A 20,701-nucleotide genomic window follows, 5' to 3' on the forward strand; every position below is an offset into this window, starting at 1 on the left:
GGGCTCAGGTAATCCACTCACCTCAGCCTCCCAAAGGCGCGGGATTACAGGCTGAGCCACCGAGCCTGGCTGGGTATTCTTTATTGGGCAGCAATTCTCAGGAACAGCTTCTGCCTGTGGCCCCTGCACAGAGGGGACCTGTCTCAAACCAGCCCTGTGCATGTGTGGGCTGCAGCCATGCACACGCTGGGGAAATGACTGAGTTGGACCGGCCTTTGCTCAGGTCATGAGGGCAAAGGGTGGGTGGCCTGCTGGAGGTGAGTTAGGGCATCTGGGGTCAGACTGGGTCCAAGGTCAGAGGTCAGTTGGGAGGCGAGTTTGCAGAGATTAAGAAGCCAGGGCATGTGGGGAAAGGAAGGTGGCTACGAACTTCAGAAGGTAGATTTGCTTTCTCTGGGACCAGCACTTAGATTGTATCCTGAGGCTCCTTTTGAAGTACCCTGGGGTCCCACTCGCAATGGTCTCGAAGCCATCACCAGGTGGCAACAGTGAGCTAAGAGGCTGAGCACCTGCTTTCTTGCTTGCTTTCTTTTTTGGGTTGGAGTCTCAATCTGTCACCCAGGCAGGAGTGCAGTGGCACACTCAGTGTCGACCTGCTGGACTCTGGGGATCCTTCTGCCTCAGCCTTCCAAGTAGCTGAAACTACAAGCACACACTACCATGCCTGGCTAATTTTTTATTTTTTTCTTTAATTGTAGAGCCTAGGTGTCACCAAGTTGCCCAGGCTGGTCTCAAACCCACAGGCTCAGGCAATCCACTTGCCTCAGCCTCCCAAAGTGCTGGAATTACAGACTGAGCCACCAAGCCCTGCCTGAGCTCCTGCTTTCAGAGGGTGCTGAGAGGGCAGAGACCTGAGGCTTCCACCTCAGCAATTGGAGGCCCAAGAAGTGCCAGGGTGCCAGGCCTGCCTTAGAGCACCATGGGCCATTCACTCCACACTGCCCAGCCTCTGCCAGAGTCCCTCTTAGTGTCCGCGTCTCCCAGAGCTGGTAGGCCCTCCCTCTGAGCCCCGCAGCCCTGGATGTCCATTGTGAGGCCCACGGAGGGCAGAGCAGGGAGCATCATGGGGCTGCTTGTGGGGATGGAGGAGATCTCCCATGGAGCTGGCCTTGAACGATCCTGACAGAGAGAGCCAGGGCAAGCGTGTTGGGCAGGAGGGGCTGCGTGGGCAAAGGCCGAAAGGAGCAAAGCGAGTTCAGAGGCAGTGAAGCTGCTCTGGAAGTTGTCAGAGGTGAGTCTGGATGGGGGCGGGTTCTGCTCTGCAGACATTGGGGGGAGAGGCATGGCTGAGGTTATGTCTAGAGGTGGCTGCTCTGGCCGCTTTCTGGGTGTGGAGTGTTTTAATGAGGAGGGAAGAAGCAGACCTAGTTGAGGACTCTCACCCGCTGCCCTCCAGGCCACCCACCTCCATTCCAAAGGTCAGGGTAGTCCCAATCTCTGCAGCGAGTGGTTGGGGATCCGGGAGTCTGTCCTAGGGCCTCCTGGAGGGGCCAGAGGCAAGATGTAGAGTCATTCCCAGTAAGGCCACCAGGTGGCCTCCGTGAGCTGAGTTTAGGTCAGATTCTTAAAGGCAGAGCAGAGAGGCTGAGTCACTCTAATCCAGGGGCTCTCACCCTGCTGTCCAAGAGGTCAGCCTGGGAGCTTTAAAACATACCCATGCCTGACCTCCACCCCAGAGAGTCTGATTGTGTTGGTCTGCTAAGGAACCAGGGCATGGGTCTTGTTTTAAAAGTTCCCCAGTTGATTCCAATGTACAGCTAAAGCTGAGAACTACACGTTCTAAGCAGGAGTCCCTAACTTGAGTGAGCTTCAGAGTCACCTGGTAGACTGGCTGCATTGTGAATTACCGGGCCCTACTCCAGAGCTTCTGCTGCTGTAAGTCTGGCAGTCTCACAAGCTCCCAGATGACATTGGTGCTCCTGGTCAGGGACCACACTGGGGGATCTGAAGTATGTCACCTTCTTTCTGTTACAGTAGCTTCATTTCTTTTGTATTTAGATACAATTTGGTTATTAACAGTGTACAATTCAGTGTTTTTTAGTACATTCACAGAGCAGTACACCCATCCTTACAATCAGGTTTAGAACATTTTTATCACCCCAAAAAGAAACCTTACACTCACTAGTGGTCACTTCTCCTCCTTCCAGTCCCTGGAAACCCCTGATCCACTTTGTCTCCATGAATTTACCTATTCTGGACATTTCCTATAAATGGAGTCACACAACGTGTGGTCGTTTGTGTCCGGCTTCTTTCACTTAGCATAATATGTTCAAGGTTCTTTCATGTTGTAGTCTATGCTAATACTTCATTCCTTTTTATGACCGAATACTTTTCTGTTGAATGGACATAGCACTTTGTGTTTGTCCATTCACCCGCTGATGGACACTGGGGCTGTTTCTACTTTTTTGGCTACTATGAACAATGCTGCTATGCACATTCATGTACAAGGTTTTGTGTGGGCATATGTTTTCATTTCTCTTGGGTATATATCTAGCAGTGGGGATTTGCCAGACTGTTTTCCAAAGTGGCTGTACCCTTTTACATTCCCACCAGCAGTGCATGAAGGTTCTACTCTCTCTACATCTCGTCTATAGTTGTTATTGTCTTTCTTTTTGGTTCTGGTCATTCTGCTGACTGTGAAGTGGTAACTCATTATGGTTTTGATTTGCATTTCCCTCACGACTAATGATGCAGATAATCTTTTCCTGATCTTGTTGGCCATTTGTGTGTCTTCCTTAAAGAATCGTCTATTTGCCTATTTTTAAATTTAGTTGTTTATCTTTTTATTATTGACTTATAGGTGTTTTAAAATATAGTCTAGATAATCTTAAAAATTCTGGGCCTGGTGACACAAAATCCTAAACGCTCACAGATCGGGGAGGTGATTTCCCAAAGTGATGATTCCAGAACCTCCATGACGGAAGGATTCCTTTTTCTGTAGAACACTTTGCCTCAGTAGAGAAGCATACAGATGCACTTTAAATGAAAACCCTTGATTATCTGTTAACGGATAGCTGGTAGTATTTCTTTTGCAAGAAAGCATTTCAAGGCAAGAGGTAGATTATTGTGTCCGTCTTTTGATGGGCTTTCTAATTTCAAGATTGGATATTTATTCAAGGACTATTTTAAAAATAGAAAGGAAGTTCGTAGCATGCTGTCTCAATTCCAGGGAAAGTTCTACCTCTTTCCTGAGTTGCTCCCCTTTTTCTGCTGTGTGGGACTTCCTCCGATGTCCCCTGTGGGAGGTCTATCCACAGTCTTTGCATTTGTCATAATTCAAGGTGAAGCAGGGTCCAGTGACATCTGCAGTGTCCCATTTATTTCTTTGCATGAATCTGCTTAAATACCTTTTTTGGTTTTTATTTTTTCTCCTTTTTTAATGTTTTGTTCAGAATTTGTACATTCAAGTTGTACTTGTTATATCTGTTATGAATGAAATAAAAGCTTAATTGCAGAGGAAAAAAGAAAAATTCTGGGCCTAAGTCTCTTGTCAGATATATGATTTACAAAATTTCCCCCTATTTTGTGAGTTTCCTGCACGTTCTTAGTAGTAGTGTCCTTTGAAGCATGGAAGGTTTACATTTTGATCATTCCAACATCTGTCTTTTCTTTTGGTGCTTGTGCTTTTGGGGTCATGCCTAATCCAAAGTCATGAAGGTTAAGGCCCATGTTTTTGTGATGGTTAATTTTATGTATCAACTTGGCTAGGTCATGGTACCCAGATATGTAGTCAAACATCATTCTAGATGTTTCTGTAAACATATTTTTTAGGAGAGATTAACTTTTAAACCAGCAGACTTTGAGTACAGCAGATTACCCTCCATAATGGGGGTAGACCTCATTCAATAATATAGTTTTTTTCATCTATTCTGTTGGTACACAGCATAGTACATTCGTTGATTTTCAGATGTTAAACCAACCTTGCATTCCTGGGATAAATTCTACTTTGTCACAACATATGATTCTTTGTATACATTGCCAGATTATGTTTGCTGATATTTTGTTTAAGATTTTTTGCATCCATATCCATAAGAACTTGTAGTTTTCTTTCCTGTGTTGCTTTGTTTGATTTTGGTATAACATATTGCCCTCTCACTTTGGCAGATGGGGAGATGGAGACCTAGAGATGGGAAGAGGGTTTTATAAGTTGCACAGAGGCTCAGAGCCAGGAGTTAGTCCTGCATCTCCTGACCTCGAGTTCAGTGCCCTACTCCAGCCTCGCCTTCTCTCGCATCTGAAACGGTCAGGGGATGGAAGTTGTCTCAGGGATGGGGCTACCCAGAACATTCTCACCCAGAGCCTCTGCCCACCTGACTGGTGACTGCTGATTCCATCCAATTCAGCAAACATTTGAAGCAAGTTGCTCTGGACTGGGCAGCCCCTGGGAGATTCTAAGCAGACCATTCCAGGGTGAGCCCCAGGCTTTACACTGGGGGATGCAGTTGAGGGGAGCAGATGGGAAGTCTAGGAGGCCTGCCCTGTGACTGGTCGGGCAGAGCAGGGGAGAGGGGAAGAGGGCTCTCCCATCCATCACCCTCTGAGGTTCTCCCACAGCTGGGACATCAAGTAGTACATTGATTATCTTGCTACCTCCAGGCCTGGGTCTAGAGGGAGGAAGGACCCAGCTCCTCTGGGTTCCCACTGGTCAGTTCTCTCAGGGCCTGAGGGAGACAGCAGGAATTCTGAATACTTGGTGCTCACAACTCCAGCTATTCCTATGATTTCTTCCTGAGCCATTCCTGGGGGAGAAAAATGGACACAGCAGGATAATAGGCGTCCTGCTCAGGTTGGTCATTGTAGGCTGGATATGAATTCCAGGCCTTCTCCTCTGAGCCTGAGTTTCTTCAGTGAATTGGGCTGATCACAACCCTCTTGGGAGTGCAGTGAGGATTAAATGAGACAGCAGACCTGGGCACCGAGCTCTTCTCTAGTGCTTACTGCCACTGTGGTGCTGCTGCTCTTACTGTCATGTTACATTTGCAGCCCCTCGTTCACAAAACGGGCATAGTTGCATATAGCTCTACTGTTGAAACTCTGTATGTGGTTTTTGGGAGGGGTGCTCTCATTTGACGTTCAGGTCTCACTCCTGGGATAGGGTCCAGAGGGATTTGGTGCCTCCGGCCCTGCCCCCCTCACCCCCACAGTGGCCTGGTAAGGACTGGGTTGGGTGGGGGGAGCAGTCAGGCTTGATCGTTCTCACAATCGGGGGTGGGGAGCAAGGCTGGAACCCTCTACAAGCAGGCCCTCCCAACTCCGCCCCCCTCCACCCGAGGGTCCTTGGACAGACCTGGGGTCAGAGCCTGACCCCCTCAGACAGGGAGCTGGAGCAAGCCCACCATTTCCAGCACATTCCCCCTTTGTGCCCCCTAGGAGTATCTTTCTAGGGAAGTGCGACTGCTTCCTCCAAAGTCCACTCGTGCTGGGTGCCAGTAGGGAGGGAGGCTTGCCTAGCGCAAGGGAAGTAACTCACCTTAGGGCCAGGCTGGGAGTTTGTGGCTGAGTAGTCATGGCTTATTTTTTTCTCAGGCCCTTGGGACTGGGGGTGTTGGGGACCTGAGCCCCCTGAAAGGCCACCGTGGGCAGTAGGCCTTAAGGTCGAACCAGAACTTTGTTTCTGGAGCCCCAATTCTGGGTCTCAGCCAAGGCTGCCCGAAGGCTGAAGTTTCCATGGAGGGGGAGGGGAGATGGGCTTCCTCCCCCAGCCCAGCCTCTGTCTGTGGCATGTGTGTGTCTCTTGGGGGCAGATCGGCAGGCTTGATGTGGCCCTTTTGCTGCTGAGACGATCTCACTGCAGTGTACAGGCAGCTTACACTCCCCCACGCTGCCATCTCAGCCTAGGGGCTCAAGGAAGACCTGGGCTTAGGGGCAACTGGAGCTCCCCCTTTTTTGAGGCTGTCACTTGACTCCTGTGCCACTGCTTGAGAGGATGAGTTTTCTCTTTTATGGTCCTGGCTGCAGGGTTTTAAAAAAAAAATTTATTATAAAGATGTGGGGTACATTTCAGGGTTAGGTATCTAAACATTGATCATGCAGGTACCCTCCCCTAGCAGTTTCCCTCAACTGCCAACCCCCCCTCCAGTTTCCCACTACTGCCAATCACTTGAGGTCTCAGAGGGCATCCCATCATAGCCCCTGAAAGTGTTGCTAGAGAACAAAGAAAGAACTGAAAGGGACCTTACTCCAAGTGGTTGGGGGATTTGCAGACCAGCTTAAAAAAGGGAAGGGCCTTTCTAGGATGGCTAGTGTGTACTTTTGTTAAATGTGTGTTCATTTTAAAGAAAGGAAGAAAGGAAAGAAAGAAACAACAATGTAAAAAGCCCAACAACTATCTAAAATGGTTAGCATTTCCTAAAAGAAGGGACATTTGAGTACCAGAAAAATAGAACAATGTCATCTCAGAATAGAGGAGAGTCCTTGAAGAGATTTTTTTTTTTTTCTAAATTCTTGTGGACCATGAGCCCAGGTTTAGGAATGACAGCTTTTTGCAACCAAGATTCTGTTTCCTTTAGCCAAAAAGCAGAATGCCCCACCAAGGTCACTCTGCACGTCCTGATCCAGCCAGGGCTGGACGCATGTCCTGCCTGAAGTCAGGGTGATCTGGGCTGTCCCAGCTGCCTCCAGAATAGACAAGGTCTCTGGCTAGCTCTGGATGTGCGTGTGTGTGTGTGTGCAGGGGGAGACTTTCTGACCAGCGTCTCTAATATGGGCACGTTTGTGTTTCTCTGCATCATGGAAACAAGTGATCGGAGTGAGCCCTGGAGAGGACTTTATTGTGGCCAGCGTGGTCCCTGAAGATGGGAAGGAGGCACCTGTCTGAAGATCGCAGATGTGGGAGTTGGAGGGAGCTCTGCTATGTCCCCGCTTGCCCCTGCCTCAGGCTCCCTGCAGGGCCATGTGTGGGAGGCACTGTGGGGAGTGTGTACACAGGGCTCAGTTGGTGCATGGTGAGTGCTCACCAAGTGAGAGGGCTCTGGGGACCTGCTGTGGGGCTCCTTGCTTCACAGCGTCCCTGTGCACCCTCAGATTCCAGTGCTGAAGGACCTTAGAGAGCATCTGACCCCTCTGTCTACAGGCGAGGCACTGGGGCAGGATAATGGGCTCCTGAGGTCCCATGTGACTTGGTGGCAGAGCAGGGATGGTGGGCAAAGATGCTCACTCCCAGCCCTATGTCCCTCCTTGGGCCCCATCACCCTTGACCTGAGGGTCTTGTCCCTGTTGGTCTAGTGGGCTGCAGGGGGCTTGCTGAGACTCTAGAAAGACAGTACTCTCCTTCCCTGCCCCCTTCCCTGGAAAGGACTGGCTGACTCCTGGAAGTTGGCAGCCGTGTCTCTTCTGTTTATTTAAACCCTTGCCCTCTGGTTACAAACCAGAAGTCCCCAGGTGACTGCCAGTGCATTCCTCTGTTCAGAGCAGGCCCAGGTGCTGTATGTTCGGGGGATATACGTCAGCCTGACTGGACCCCCCAGAGCCTCTGCATGGAAATAGACCTGAGCCCAGACTTGGGCCGGGACCTGTCATCACCACAGGCTCCATTTGCCCAGGAACGTTCCAGGCCCATCCACCTCTTGCCCATGTGAAGTTTTTCTCCCAAGGGTTCACAGCCTTGGGATCCTGAAACTCAGCAGCACGTGACCTCTCGACTTCCTGTCTCTCCTCCCAGGGCCCCCAAACAGTGAATTTCCCTTTCCTGGCCCTCTGCCAGCATCAGCATCAACCTACACTCTAATAATGAGCAGTTAAGAACAGCTCCTAGAATTCAGCATGTGTGCCTCTTCCAGCCATGAAGCGATTCCAGGCTGCTCCACGGGGAGAGTGGGAGAATTTGGAGGCCAGTTCTCTATTCAGAGAGGAGGCTCAGCATGTATCTATCTCCATCTGCACAATGAGATTGTACAACAAGGGACTGCAGGTGGCTCGTTTGTTCTGATGACAGTATTAGAGAGTACTGAGAGCTTAGGTGGTCTAGGGAGAACAGAGATTCCCAGAATCCAGCCAGCCCCATGACGATTTCATGTTTCCCTTTTTCTCCCTGGTCTTCGTTACTTGCTGGTACCTCCTCTCTAAGGGCCTCCTCTCTAAGATGTGGCCCCTAGGGAGTCTCGCTTGCTCCCTTGGATTAAGTTTGTGCATTTAAACATGTGCTCCATCTATAGGGGTGGGGTGGAGGGGGTGGACAACTAGGTTCCTGTCCTGTGCCAGATTTTGTGTTGATGCTGATAGTCGGCAGGTGAATAAGGGTACACTGAGCTCATGTTCTAGAAGTTGAAGGAAGGGAAATTAATCAACCATTTCAGCTCACAGGTGTTTTGTCACGGTTGCCAAAGAGCCCTTCTGTCTCTGTATTTAATGATCATGTGACACTCTGTTCCCATAGGATTGTTCCCTGTTGTCCTCTGGGATGGGTGATGACGTGGACATCACAGAGCATGTTGCTCTTTTATCCGTGTGCATTATTTCTGCAGCCTGATTTTTAGAAGTAGAATCATTTACTGAGTTGAAGGTGGGAACTTGTTTTTTAAAAAATTATTTTGGGAAAGTTCAAACAGAAAATGTCAAAGTCAAGAGAATAATCTCCAGAGACCTGGTGTGTCTACCTCCCAGCTTCAGTAAGTACCCGTCACAGCCAGTCTTATTTCCTCTCCCACCCTCCAGCCTCTGCCCTGGATTATGGGAACCTGCCCAGCCCTCATGGTGTTTCCTCTGTGAATAATTCAGCCCAGACCTGTAGAGAAGGGTCATGTCTTAAAGAAGGCCATCCCACACACCATGCTCATACCTTATACTGTCACACCTTGGCACCACTGCTTATCATCTAATACTTGGCCAGTGTTTGGATTTTCTTCTTAATTTCATAGTCCTTAAGCGGTTACATCAAGATCCAAACAAGATCCCCACGTTACATTTTGGTTGACATGGCTCTTAATGAATTCCTTTTTTTCTTTTTTGAGTCAGACTCACCCAGGCTGGAGTGCAGTGGCACAATCACGCCTCTCTGCAGCCCTGATCTTCTTGGCTTAGGCAATCCTCCTGCCTCAGCCTCCTGAGTAGCTGGGACTACAGGTGTGTGCCACCACACCCGGCTAATTTTTTAAATTTTTTGTAGCGATGAGGTCAATCTGGTCAATCTATGTTGCTCAATCTGTTCTCAAACTCCTGGGCTCAGATAATCCTCTCACCTCCACTTTCCAAAGTGCTGGGATTACAGGTGTGAGCCACCATACCTGGCCCAAATCTTTTAATCTCACACTGTTCTTGTTTTTTCCTCTGAAATGTATTTGTGGAGATAGCTGGTCTTACTGGACTTCTCAAAGCGAATTTTACTAATTGTGTCCCTGGGATTAGGTTGGCCTGTGCTTTCTGTAAATGGTTTGAGTCAGAGACTGATGAGATCATGGCTCAGTGTGACTGGGATAGTTACAGTGATGCCATGTGCTGCCCTCGGGCTGGAAGGTCCTGTCATCTCTCTTGTGACTGGCATCCCCTGGTGCACATTGCCTGGATTTCTTATTTCATTTGGAATTTGCAGAATGGTAGTCTGCCGATCCTCTCTTTCCTTCTGCATTGATTAACTACAGTGCTTCGAAAGGAGAGACTTCCCCTGAGGTGCAGCACAGACAGACAGGCAGGTTCCTTGCCCACTGTTTCCTTTGATTTCTCCATCTTCAGTGGGTGGGTCAGTTTGGAGGTGCCTGTCTAAAGGCAGCAGGAAAGGTGTCAGTGAGACCTGACATTCCCCTGGACTCCAGTGGGGTTGGAGTCTGTGAGGAGGGTCTGGGTGACTGAGGTGGGGGTGGGCAGGGAGAAGGATGGGGAGGGACTCATGGGGGGAGAACGGGGGTTCCTAGAGACCAGTGCTGGAGGCCGGGGCCTCAGACACCGTGTGTCCTGACATCTCCTTGGCCAACCCAGAGCTAGCCTGAGAGGTGCCCATGCCAGGGTGACATGCATTTTCACAACCACGGTACGGTTCGGCCTCCCCTCTGTACCTGTGTGTGATGAAGGGCATGCCTAACCTTAGCTCCATCCTGGCATTTGAGGAGGGAGGCACTGGGCTTACCCAAGAATGCAGCTGGTGGTGGCAGGAGGAAGCCGAGACCCGGGACCCCTACTCCCAAATTGGGCCTTTCTGCCCTGCCACATGTCCTCCTAGGAGGGTGAAGGCACCATTTCCCCCTCCCTGCCTACCGCTAGCCCCACTGAGGCAGAAATAAGAACTGGTTCTTGTCCCTGTGGTGTTCCCAGACAGGGCGAAGGAAGGCCAGAGGACGGTCTGCACTTTCCAGATGCCGGTCGCGGGTACAACGGGAGGTGAGGGGACCAGACCTGCAACACACATTTTTCCACAGGGACAGGCCTTCCCTCTCCCTACCTAGGCCTGACTCAAGCGGCCTGGCCTCTGGAGGCTGTAGCCCACAGTGAAGCCTTCTCCATTCTCTAGAGCGTTGGCGAGGTTGGGTCAAGGCCTGGTCACTCCATGCTTGCGAGGGGGCCAGGGTGCTCAGGGCATTTTAAGAACTGCCTGAAAAGGAAAAGAGAAAGAAAGAAAACCTTTTGGACTGAGCCACTTCGTGAGCTTGGGGCAGATGGAAAATGCTGGCACCAGGCTGAGGAGAACCCAAGATGGCAGCCAGCCCACGATGGTAACACCCTCTGATGAATTAGCTGCTTCCTGTTGGGTTTGGAAAGGGAAAATATTTGTGACGGAAACCAAGGTCAGGGCTCCTGGAGGAAGCCCTGCTAGAGTCATTAATGCCAGTGGCACTTCTTGGCTTTGTCTGGTGAGACTAATTCTTAGTTGTCCTGTATTTAAAACAGCCTGTAGTGTCTCCTATCTTCCCTTCAGAAAGAGTTTGAAGAAAAGCTGGGGTGAAGTTAACTGCACAGGGAGAAGTAAATATCCTTTGGTCTCAAACTGAGACGTATTTTATAAAGTCTGTAATGCTTTAACTTTGAGCAGTGCATTTCGAGTTTTCTAAGAACGTACCTTTATCCCCCCTGGTGAGATCAGGGTGGGTTTTACTAGATCCATTTAACTGAGGAAGAAACTGAGGCCTAACTACATTTTGTGACTGGCAGGAAGCAGGACCAGAACCCGTCTCCCAGCTCCTCAACCTGCATTCCTTTCCCTCCACTGTGGCAGGCATGGCCGGGGCAGTGCTGTGGTGGCAGAGAAAGGCAGGATTGGCAAGGAGGCCACCAGCCGCCACTGTGTACACTGCCTGGGTTGGTGCAGAGTTAGCTTCACAGACAAAAGTGATCAGCTCAGTGCTCCCAGGACTAAGGGCGTTGGTTAAGAAACACACAAAAGCCGGGCTAGGTGGCTCAACCTGTAATTCCGTGCCTTTGGGAGGCTGAGGTGAGTGGATTGCCCGAGCCCGCGGGTTTGAGACCCGCCTGGGCAACTTGGCAAGACCTCATCTCTACAATAAATTTAAAAAAAATCAGCTGGGCGTGGTAGCGCACGCCTGTAATTCCGGCTACTGGAAAGTCTGAGGCAGCAGGATCGCCGGAGCCCAGCAGGTAGAGGCTGCAGTGCCGGGAGCGGCCACTGCACTCCAGTCTGGGTGACAGTGAGACTCCAACTCAAAAAAAAACAACAACCCAATAAGCAAACAAACAAACAAAAAGAAACACACAAAGCGAGGCAGCTCTGGTTCTGAGCCCTAGCTGGGGTCTCTCTCAGCCCCTCTGAGAACCTGATGTGGTCAAAGCTGTTTCTTGGAGACATCATTCCAATAGGTAATATGTCTCTAGGGCCAGGACCTGGGCCATTAGAGCAGCTCTGGAGTGCTGGGAGCTGTTACAGCAAATATGACGAAAGGAAAGGGCTATTTCCCCAATCAAGCAAAGAGCTAATAGGTGGGAGAGAGAGAGGGTGTGTGTGTGTGTGTGTGTGTGTGTGTGTGTGTAGGGTACATGTTCTTAGCAGTGGAGACCTCTCTTGTCTCCCTTCCTTCCCATTGTAGGCCAAGGTGAAATCATTTCCACCTTCAAATGGGACTTTCCTGCTTTATTCAACAACAAACATCCATTGAGCACCTGTGGTGTGCAAGGTGTGGTTTCTAAGTATGCACCATCAAGCATGGATTTTTTAGAGGTTTGGGAGGGGATTAGCTCTCCATTGCAGTACCCTCTGATGCCCCAGCATAATCCCCAGCAGTGAGACCGTTCTTCTGTGCTTGCTGCTGTCCCTGTCTGAGCTGCAGTTGTCAACCCGCTCCCCGGGCATAGTCCCCAGCAATGAGACCCTGCCTCTGTGCTTGCTGCTGTCATCATCTGGGCTGTGATTGTATTCCCTTCAATTCCTCCCCTCCTTGGGAATAACCCCCAGCAGTGGGACCCCGCTTCTGTGCTTGCTGCTGCTACTGGATGTGCCCATTTCTGCTGCAAGGGCCTGGCTCTCCAGCCCTGACTTCAAGCTCTGCTTGGCACAGGTGGGGGCTCCACAGATGTCTGTCCAGTGAGTGGGTGGAGAGAAGGCGGAATAAATCACTGTATAAACAAACAGGAAAACCTGAGCGCCACTTGCATTATACCTCTTAATTCTTTGTCCACACTCTTGGTCTCCCAAGACAGGGCCTTCTTCTGCAGCCACCCAAAGAGCCCTGACTCAGTGGTTGGAAACCCGGGGTCCTGGCCCTGACTGCCAATAACTCCCTGTGCAACCTCGGACAAGTAATTTTGGCCCGCCAGGGCCCCTGTTTTTCTGTGTCACCTGCAGTCATTGCCGCTGCTCTGTCTGCCTTAGAGGGTGATGGTGAGGACTAGCCTGGGGTCCATGGAGGTAGGACAGGATGTGTGGGGTATGGTAGGCAGAGGGCTGGGCCACCCACAGTTTTGGGGGATTACATGCAGGGTGGTGGGCTTCTGGAGGGGTGAGACCACATCTTGTCAGTGCTGAATCCCAGTGCCTGGTCTGGAGGTGCCATTGAACAGTGTCTGTTGAGTGAACCATACAGAGCGGCCCCTGGCACCAGGTCTAGGCCTTTCACACTTTGAAGGTGCTGAAAAAAAGGGACATCTTAGGCAAAACAGTTACCCATATGGGCTGAGGGCCATTTCCTCCTGTCTGGGGTTACAAATAGGAAACTTCCTGTGCCCAAGGCCCCGCTGCCAGGCAGGCCCTTGGATGCAGTTTGCACGGACTCAGAGGAGACCCACAGGACACAGCCAGCGCTCAGGGGCCCATGTCTGCCAGGGAGGGGCTGGTGTCATACTTGGGGAGATGGTGGGGTCTGGGCTCTGGAACCCCGCCCTACAGGCACTGGCCATCTTTGGGGACCTTCAGCTGCCCCGCCTGAACTCCATCTCAGCTGGAGACAGAAGTCATCAGGCCAGGTATCTTCTGCCAGGTAGATGAGAGAGGGGGCAGCAGGGAGGCTCCAGTCATGGTATAGGGTGCTATCTGGCTTGGATTGAGGCAGACCCCTGAGCCTGCCTCTCTTCTCCCCTTGTTCCTGCTCTGGGGCTGTTTTCCTCTGAGCCAGAGCTGTTTCCAGGGCTTTAAGCGCATAGCCTTCTCAGTGGGCAGGTCCTACCTAGCAAGCATGGACAAGAGGCCTGGGTTCCTGCTTGGGCTTGGCCACCCACCCTCCATGTGACCTTGGCAGGTTGGTTGGTCTCTTTGACCTCAGCCTCCCTTTCTGGAAAGCAGAGGGGTGGTGAAGGCAGTCCAGGATTCCCGTGAGCTGGGATTAATGAGATGCAAGGTACAAGCACTAGTCATTCATTGACTCAACAAACATGTATTACATACCTGCTAAGGGCTGGGCACTGTACTAGGTGCTAGAGATGCCACATGAACAAAAGACAGAAGTCCCTGCTGCATGGAGCCTGTACTCTTAGCAGGGAGGCTCACAGTGAGCAGTGGACAAGTACGACCTGGCATGGGTTGAATGGTGGTATGCCTGTGGGGAGAAGTAGCCGGTCAGGAGATGGGGAGGGTATGGTATGAGGGCTTGCGGTTTTAAGTAGGGTGGTGAGGCAGGGACTCTGTGAGAAGGTGGCATTGAACACAGACCTGAAGGTGGTGAGATCCAGGGTGATATCTGGGAGAACAACATTCTGGGCAGGTAACCTGACATGTGCAAAGGCCCTGAGGTGGGAGCTGCCTGGTGTGTTTGAGGAGCAGGGCAAGGTCAGGGTGGGAGAGGAGGTCAGAGGTTCCGGGGGCAGGAGGCAGACTGTGTAGGGCCTTTTCTGGAATTGCTTGGACTTTGGCATCTACCCTGAGTACACGGAAGCCAGTGTGAGTTTTGAGCTGAGGCACTGACTTAGGCTTTGAGAATCACTCTGGGGCTGTATTGAGAAGAGGCAGCAGGGGATGGGGTTGGGGATAGGGAGGCCAGCCAGGGACTGTCACTGAGACAGGTGATTTGGACCAGGATGGTGAGAGGTGGCAGCTTCTGGGGTGTTTTGAAGTAGAGTCTGCAGGGTTTTCTGATCAATGGCTGTGGGATTGAGAAGGGAGAATCGGAGGAGTCTCAGGTTCCCACCCGAACAGCTGGGCCGATGGAGTTGCCACTGAGGTGGGCAAGCTTGTTGGTGCAGCAGGTGTGGAAAACACTCAAGAGGTCTGCTGGGACACACTTTGTGGGCCTGGGCTGCCTGACCCGTTTCCACGTGGAGCCCTTGAGCGGGCGGTGACACGTCCAAGTCTGGAGTCCCTATCATCTGTCTAGAATCCAGACTCTAGATGATGCTGGAAGAGTGAGACAGGATGGCTTAGGGAGTGAGTGCTCGGTGACCACTGAGCGCCTGCTGCATACTGAGTTCTACGCAGACCCGTGGACAGTAGGGAGAAGGGGGAGATGGAAACCTGACTATTGTCTCCCCCCAGTTTATCATGTTTTGAGAGAAAGATCCTGCCTTGGTGAAGCAATTAGAAACCCGCAGGATGGAATTCAGTGCAGTATTTAATTAAAAGGTTCAGACGGAGGGCAGCTCAGGCTGAGAAGGGTGGGGCTATGGGGGCTGGATTGCTCGGGGTGGGCTGGGGACTGGATGGGGCTTGTCCTAGGCCTGGAGGGACAAGCTGAACCTGGCCAGGCAGAGGGAATAGTATTAGAGTCAGATCATCAGGTGAGGATGTGACATGCTCAGCCTGGTACATGGCATGCAGCAGACCCTAGACACATGCTCTCTCCCCTTGTGCCGTCCATCTGGGGAGAGCTTCCCAGCCCTGCCTCAGTGGGCCTCTTCCTTTGCCCATCAAAGAGCAGAACTTCACGAGAGCCACTGTGGGCAATGCTGGGCCTGCCTCAATGCTGGACAGACCGGAAGTTTGAGAGGCCCGAAGTGCCCAGAGACCTGGTCGCCTCTCCTAGCCCCCTTCTATTTTAAGGCACAGTCCAGCGGACGAGGAAACCTTGTCCGGCTCCACCACAGCTAATGACAGCCTGGCCTGCTGTATAAAAACAGTTCCACTAATTTTATTGACAGGAGGCGGCCAGCTTGTCCTCCTCCCCGGGCAGTGCTAACGTGGGAGGGTTTTAAGGAAACCAGGGTCTTGATAGGAAAGTAGGTCACTGTCTCAAATCACAGATCTGTGATCCAGCAGGATATGCCCACAGAACCTCCTGGCAGGGGGAGGTCAGGTGTCCCCTGTGCACAATGGTCCGAATTTAGAGATAATTCTACCTTTGCCAGCAGGGCTCAAAAGGGATCACAGCACTGTACCTGAGAATATTTCCCAGACCTAACCCTTGTCAGTGTCTCTCAAAGCAGGCGGCCTCTGTCCCCATGGGTGTGGAGCATGGAAAGGGTAGTGGTGTGACTATGTCCATGGCCAAGTCTATGGCTGAGGGCTTTTCACACCCATGGGACATTTTTCTTCTGTGCTCTTGCATTGAAAGTAGTTTAAAATGGCTCCTGCCCCTCGGAACCATGGGCGACTTCCTTCTCTTTCCTTTTAAGAAAATGCTTTATGTTGCTCCAGGCCTTTGGATGGAGGCTGGGGAAGGGTGAAAGCAGCCTAAGGGGTGGGGCGGCATGGACTGCACATCCCTGGGGACAGGTGGGTCATGCCGTGTGGGCCATGGTTTGTATTTAGGTAAAATCTCTTTTTTTTTTTTTTTAAAAGGAATTCATTCCTCAGTCTCTAAGCAAAATTGATCTTTTATTTTGAGCCCCTGCTTAATCTTTCAAACAATATGCATCCTGCCCCCACCTATCCCAGTCATTCTGCGGCAGAGGGACCATTCTCCTCCTCCAAGCCACCAGGAGCCTTCACTGGCCTCTTTGTCTACAAGCTCAAGTCTTGGCTCCCACACCCACTCTGGGCCTGGCCTCCTGCCAGCACCTCCTCCTGCCACTGCGAGCTCCTCCCCCTCTGTCTGCCCTGGGTAGGGTACCCTGGGGACACACCACCTTCTTTGGCCCCCTTCCTGCCTTTTGCATGCCCTCCCCTCAGGGCACCACTCTGCCTCCTGTTCATCCTCAACCACCTCAGATACGACCTCCTCTTCGATATCCTTCCCGGTTTGCTTACTTGCCCTTCTGCCCTCCTTCAGGACAGCTACTCTGGCTGCTTCAGAACATTCTTCCACCTCCTGCTCCAGACCACGGAAGGCAGGGCCTGTGTGTGTTTCATCTTGGCATCCCTGATGTCATTCTCATTTGGCTGTTCTGGGCTGGTGCCCCGGGACCTGCATTTGAAAGCTCCCGGTGGTTCTTATGGACAGTCAGGTTGTGAACCACTCACCTGGAGGGTCAACTTCCTAGGTGGCATGGGTGGCTTCCATAATTGGGTCTCTACCCTATTTCCCTTTTTGTCCCTCCTCATCCTCCTGACAGCCCGGCGGGCCTCTTCCCAGGCCCCACAGGCCAGCACCATCCTCACCTCTGTGTCTCTCTACCTGGTGCCCTTTTTCTCCATCCATGCCCACAGGCCTCCGAGGCCCAGCTAAGCTGCCATTGGGATTGCTGTCCTATTCTCCGCAGCACGAGGCCTGGAGCCATCTTCCATGGAAGGCGTTCAGAATCGCTGGCTAAAAAGATCAGTGCCCTGAAGCACTGGGGCGATTCCTAAAAGAACTAAAAGTTGACCTTTCATCCAGTCCAGCAATACCTCTCCTGGGACTATACTTGCAGGAACATAAATCATTTTAACAAAAAGTCACCTGCACGCACACGTTTATAGCTGCACTATTCACAATAGCAGAAACATGGAAGCGACCCTATTACCCATCAACTGGATAAAGAAAATGTGGTACATATACACGATAGAGTATTAGGCAGCCATAAAGAAGAACAAAATCATGGAATTTGCAGTAAATTGGATGGAGTTGGGGACCATCATACTTAGCTGTCATAGAAGCAAAGAATTGAATGCTACATGTTCTCACTCAAAAGTGGGACTTGAACATTAATTACATTAGCACAAGGGAGAGATCGGCAATCGATGGACATTGCTAGGGAAGGAAGGGGGGGAAGAACACGTAGCATCACATAGGTACCTGGTCCTAAACCAAGGGAGTGAGGGCCAGTTGCCCTCACTTCCCTTGCACATAGCCTGCACGCAGCCTGGTTATATAGCTCACCCTGACTTGTACCCCACATATCTATAATAAAAAAAGATCAGCGCCCTCACAACATGCCCCCTGCCCACGTACCTGGGTGCCCTCCCTCCCCCGAGCTGTCTTGCTGCTCCTTGGCCTTGTAGTCTTTCTTGCTCTGTTGTCTGTCCCCAGCCTTGGAGAGGGTGAAGGCTGGGGCCTGAGGGCTGTATGGACACCCCTTCTACCTCTGGAAGTCGCTTAGGGACCAGTTGGGCTCAGAAGCTAGGATGGGTTTTCTCCACTTTGTAGCCGGGGATGACCCTGCCCCCCGGAGAGCCCCAGCAGAGGGAGGAGGTGGATGTTGTGTCCACAAGTCCACGCCTTGAGAACTTGCCCTTGCCGCCCCCTGCTATTGGCCCCTTCCCAGTTCGCTGATCAGAACGCCTGTACCCTGCCCTAAGGGAGGCCTCAGGGGCCGGAGAGAGAGGAGGAGGCAGGTCTTTCCTCCGGTCCCGGGAGAATTAGGGGTTGGAGTGGACAGTAAAGGTCCCCCCATTCTCCCCTGGTTTTGCCATCTGGGGGGGCTTCTGCACTCCTTGGGCACCACAGTGAGTGTCTGCATGGAGCTTTCCTGTTGACAACCTGTCGTGGTCTATTCGTCCTCAGAAGGGACAGGGGTTATAATTCCACAGTGAGGACATGGAGGCTCAGGGCGGCCAGGTGAGCTGCCACGCCTCTCGAGTAGGATGTAGGCTCCTGACTCCCAGGTACCACATTCTCCACTGGTCCCTCTGGAACCTGGGCAGGGTGGTGCCCTTGGCTATGTCGTCTGGATCCCCTTGCCCCGGCACTCAGGGTGGCAGAGTGTGCGTGCTAGGGGCAGCAAATCCCCCACCCTGACCACACCTGTCCCATCCTCCAGGCGAAGGCGGCCAAAGAGGAGCTGGAGATGCGGAGGCTACAGCTGCGAAGTCTGCAGTACCTGGAACGTTATGTCTACCTGATCCTCTTCAACGCCTACCTCCACCTGGAGAAGGCCGACTCCTGGCAGAGACCCTTCAGCACCTGGATGCGGGAGGTGAGGGGACTGAGGCCAAGAGGGGCCATGGGCGGCGGGTTCCCACAGGCGGAGCTGAGTCCTGCCTGCCCGGTCCCCGTGTTGGCCTGTAGGGACCCAGGAACAGGCTCCGCTCTTGAGTGGGAAGAATGCTCATGTCTCATTTTGCAGGAAGCTTCCATTTGACCAGGGTCTCGTCTCATTTGACCTTGGGTCCCCTGCATCGTGTCTGCACTTGGCAGGCAGTCGATAAGTTTGATGAGTGAGAGAGTGAGAAAGAGGAAGGGGACAAGGTGGTGGGGTCTGCTGGACTGGGACCCTGCTGCACGTGTCCCCACAGCCAGTGCTGCCTAGATGCCGGCTGCAGGCCAGCCTGGGCACTCCATGGTGGTGATTGTGTGCAATCCTCCCTTGTGTCTTGCGAGGGCCAAGGGCAGGGCTGAGGTGGCCCTGCCCTGCCTCCTTCCAGCATAACCTTGGACCAGTTAGCCCACTCCTCCATACCTGCTGCAGGTGATGGAAATGGAAGTGATGTTAACACTGTGGTGCCAGCTTGGAAGGCTGTGGTGCGGATTCCAAGGGATGTAGACAGTGCCATCTGCTGAATCCCAAGCTAGGTTGCTCTGCCTTAAATAGCGTGATGGTTGCTCTCCCATCTTACAGAGGTGGAGACTGAGCACAGAGAGATGGGTAACTTGTTCAAGGTTGTCATTAGGGCCACTGGATTGGCGCTAAAGCCCACCGTACTCTGGCCTAACATGCCACCCTCGCCATCGGACCTCCCAGATCCCTCTGTCCTTGGCCTCCTTGGTCTTCCTCTGCTCAGCTGTTTTTAGAGACACAGCTGCCACCTTGCCACCTCTCGGTCAAGAGAAAGGCCTCCTTCCCTCCTTGGAAAAGTGGCCTGTAATTATCCCTCTGTCAGGAAGCTGGCCCCTCTGGACCTCATCAGCAGGTCCTGGCAGTTCTAATCTAGACTCAAGGGTGGAATTAGCTCCTGTGCCATGGGTGGGTGGAGACAGAGGCTGGTGACCTGGCCAGAGGGGACACAGGAAGGGTACGAGGCTGGGGCAGGTATGCAGGTGAACTCAGAGCTGCAAGGGAGCAGAGGTAGGAGTGGGGGCTCCTGAGGGCCCGCCTTGAGGACAGGCTTCAGGACTTCAGGGTAGGGGAGCACTTGAAATGCCCCCGGGTGCATGTGGGTGGGTGTTGAGTTAGGAGACCTGATGGAGGTCACGCCCAAGCCATGTCAGGGCTACCCTCCTGAGCAGGCCTGGACTCAGCTTCCTCCTTGGGCCCTTGAGAAAGCGGGAGGTGAGGGGATGAGGACACGTTCTTCTTGAGATCTGCTTGAAGAGTGAAATCAGGGGAGCCAGAGCTGGAGAGGAAGCTTGATCCCCTCCCCACCGGAATGAGGGTGTGGGGGGATGTCGAGGAAGGATAGCAGCTATCTGGGCAGGAGTGTGGGATCCAGCATCAGGGCCCCTCAGCCCCTCTCTCCTGCAGATGAGTGGCAGGTGGAATGAGGGTTGCTGGGAACCAGAGAGGGACAAGCTCAGCCTTTTGTTCTCAGGATGCTGCATCCCCACTATCCCCCAGACGGTGGGAGACAAGTGAGTTGGTTGTCGGATAGTTTGAGTGGTGCCAGGGCCTGGGCTGCTGGGCAGCTGGACTGAGTGTCCAGGGAGGCCTCGGCTAACCCCCCTGGGGTTGAGACCCTTAGCCAAGGACCCCCTAGCTCCTGGTCCATGCTGCCTCCCACAGCATGGGCCCCAACTGTAGCGCCCAGAGCTGCCGGTCTGTGTGCCTGACAGCCTACAGGGAAGTGTCATAGCCACACAGGGCCTAGCATGTGCCCGGCCTCCCATACTGTGCTTTGCATGGGGTGCCCATGACCTGCTGAGACTTTCTACACATGTGTGGCCCTCCTGGAGATGGAGAGACTGCCTTTCCTGTGACGAGGAACCTGGAACTCAGAAAAGCTCAAGGAAGTCAAAGCATAAACATGTTTGGGTCGCTGAGTTCACAGAGGTGGCTCTGGGCCCCAGACCCACCCGTGTTGGGGGACCTGGGGTGGGTGGATGGCAGGACAACTAGAGCGGCATGCCCCGTCCCCTGAAATTCCATCCCCCCCCCCCCCCCCCCC

General features: G+C 52.4%; 1 protein-coding gene across 1 annotated transcript in view; it reads left to right on the top strand.

Annotated features, from left to right (window-relative positions):
- Positions 1 to 20,701, top strand: part of PALD1 (phosphatase domain containing, paladin 1) — a 44,054-nt gene that overhangs the window by 22,712 nt on the left and 641 nt on the right. Inside the window, exon 18 of the mRNA XM_008057853.1 lies at positions 18,421 to 18,576. Coding sequence (XP_008056044.1) covers positions 18,421 to 18,576 — 156 coding nt within the window. The remainder of the gene's footprint in view (positions 1 to 18,420; positions 18,577 to 20,701) is intronic.

The sequence above is a fragment of the Carlito syrichta genome, unplaced genomic scaffold (assembly GCF_000164805.1).
Source record: "Carlito syrichta isolate Samal-C Ts95f unplaced genomic scaffold, Tarsius_syrichta-2.0.1 Scaffold303141, whole genome shotgun sequence".
Classification (NCBI taxonomy): domain Eukaryota; kingdom Metazoa; phylum Chordata; class Mammalia; order Primates; family Tarsiidae; genus Carlito; species Carlito syrichta.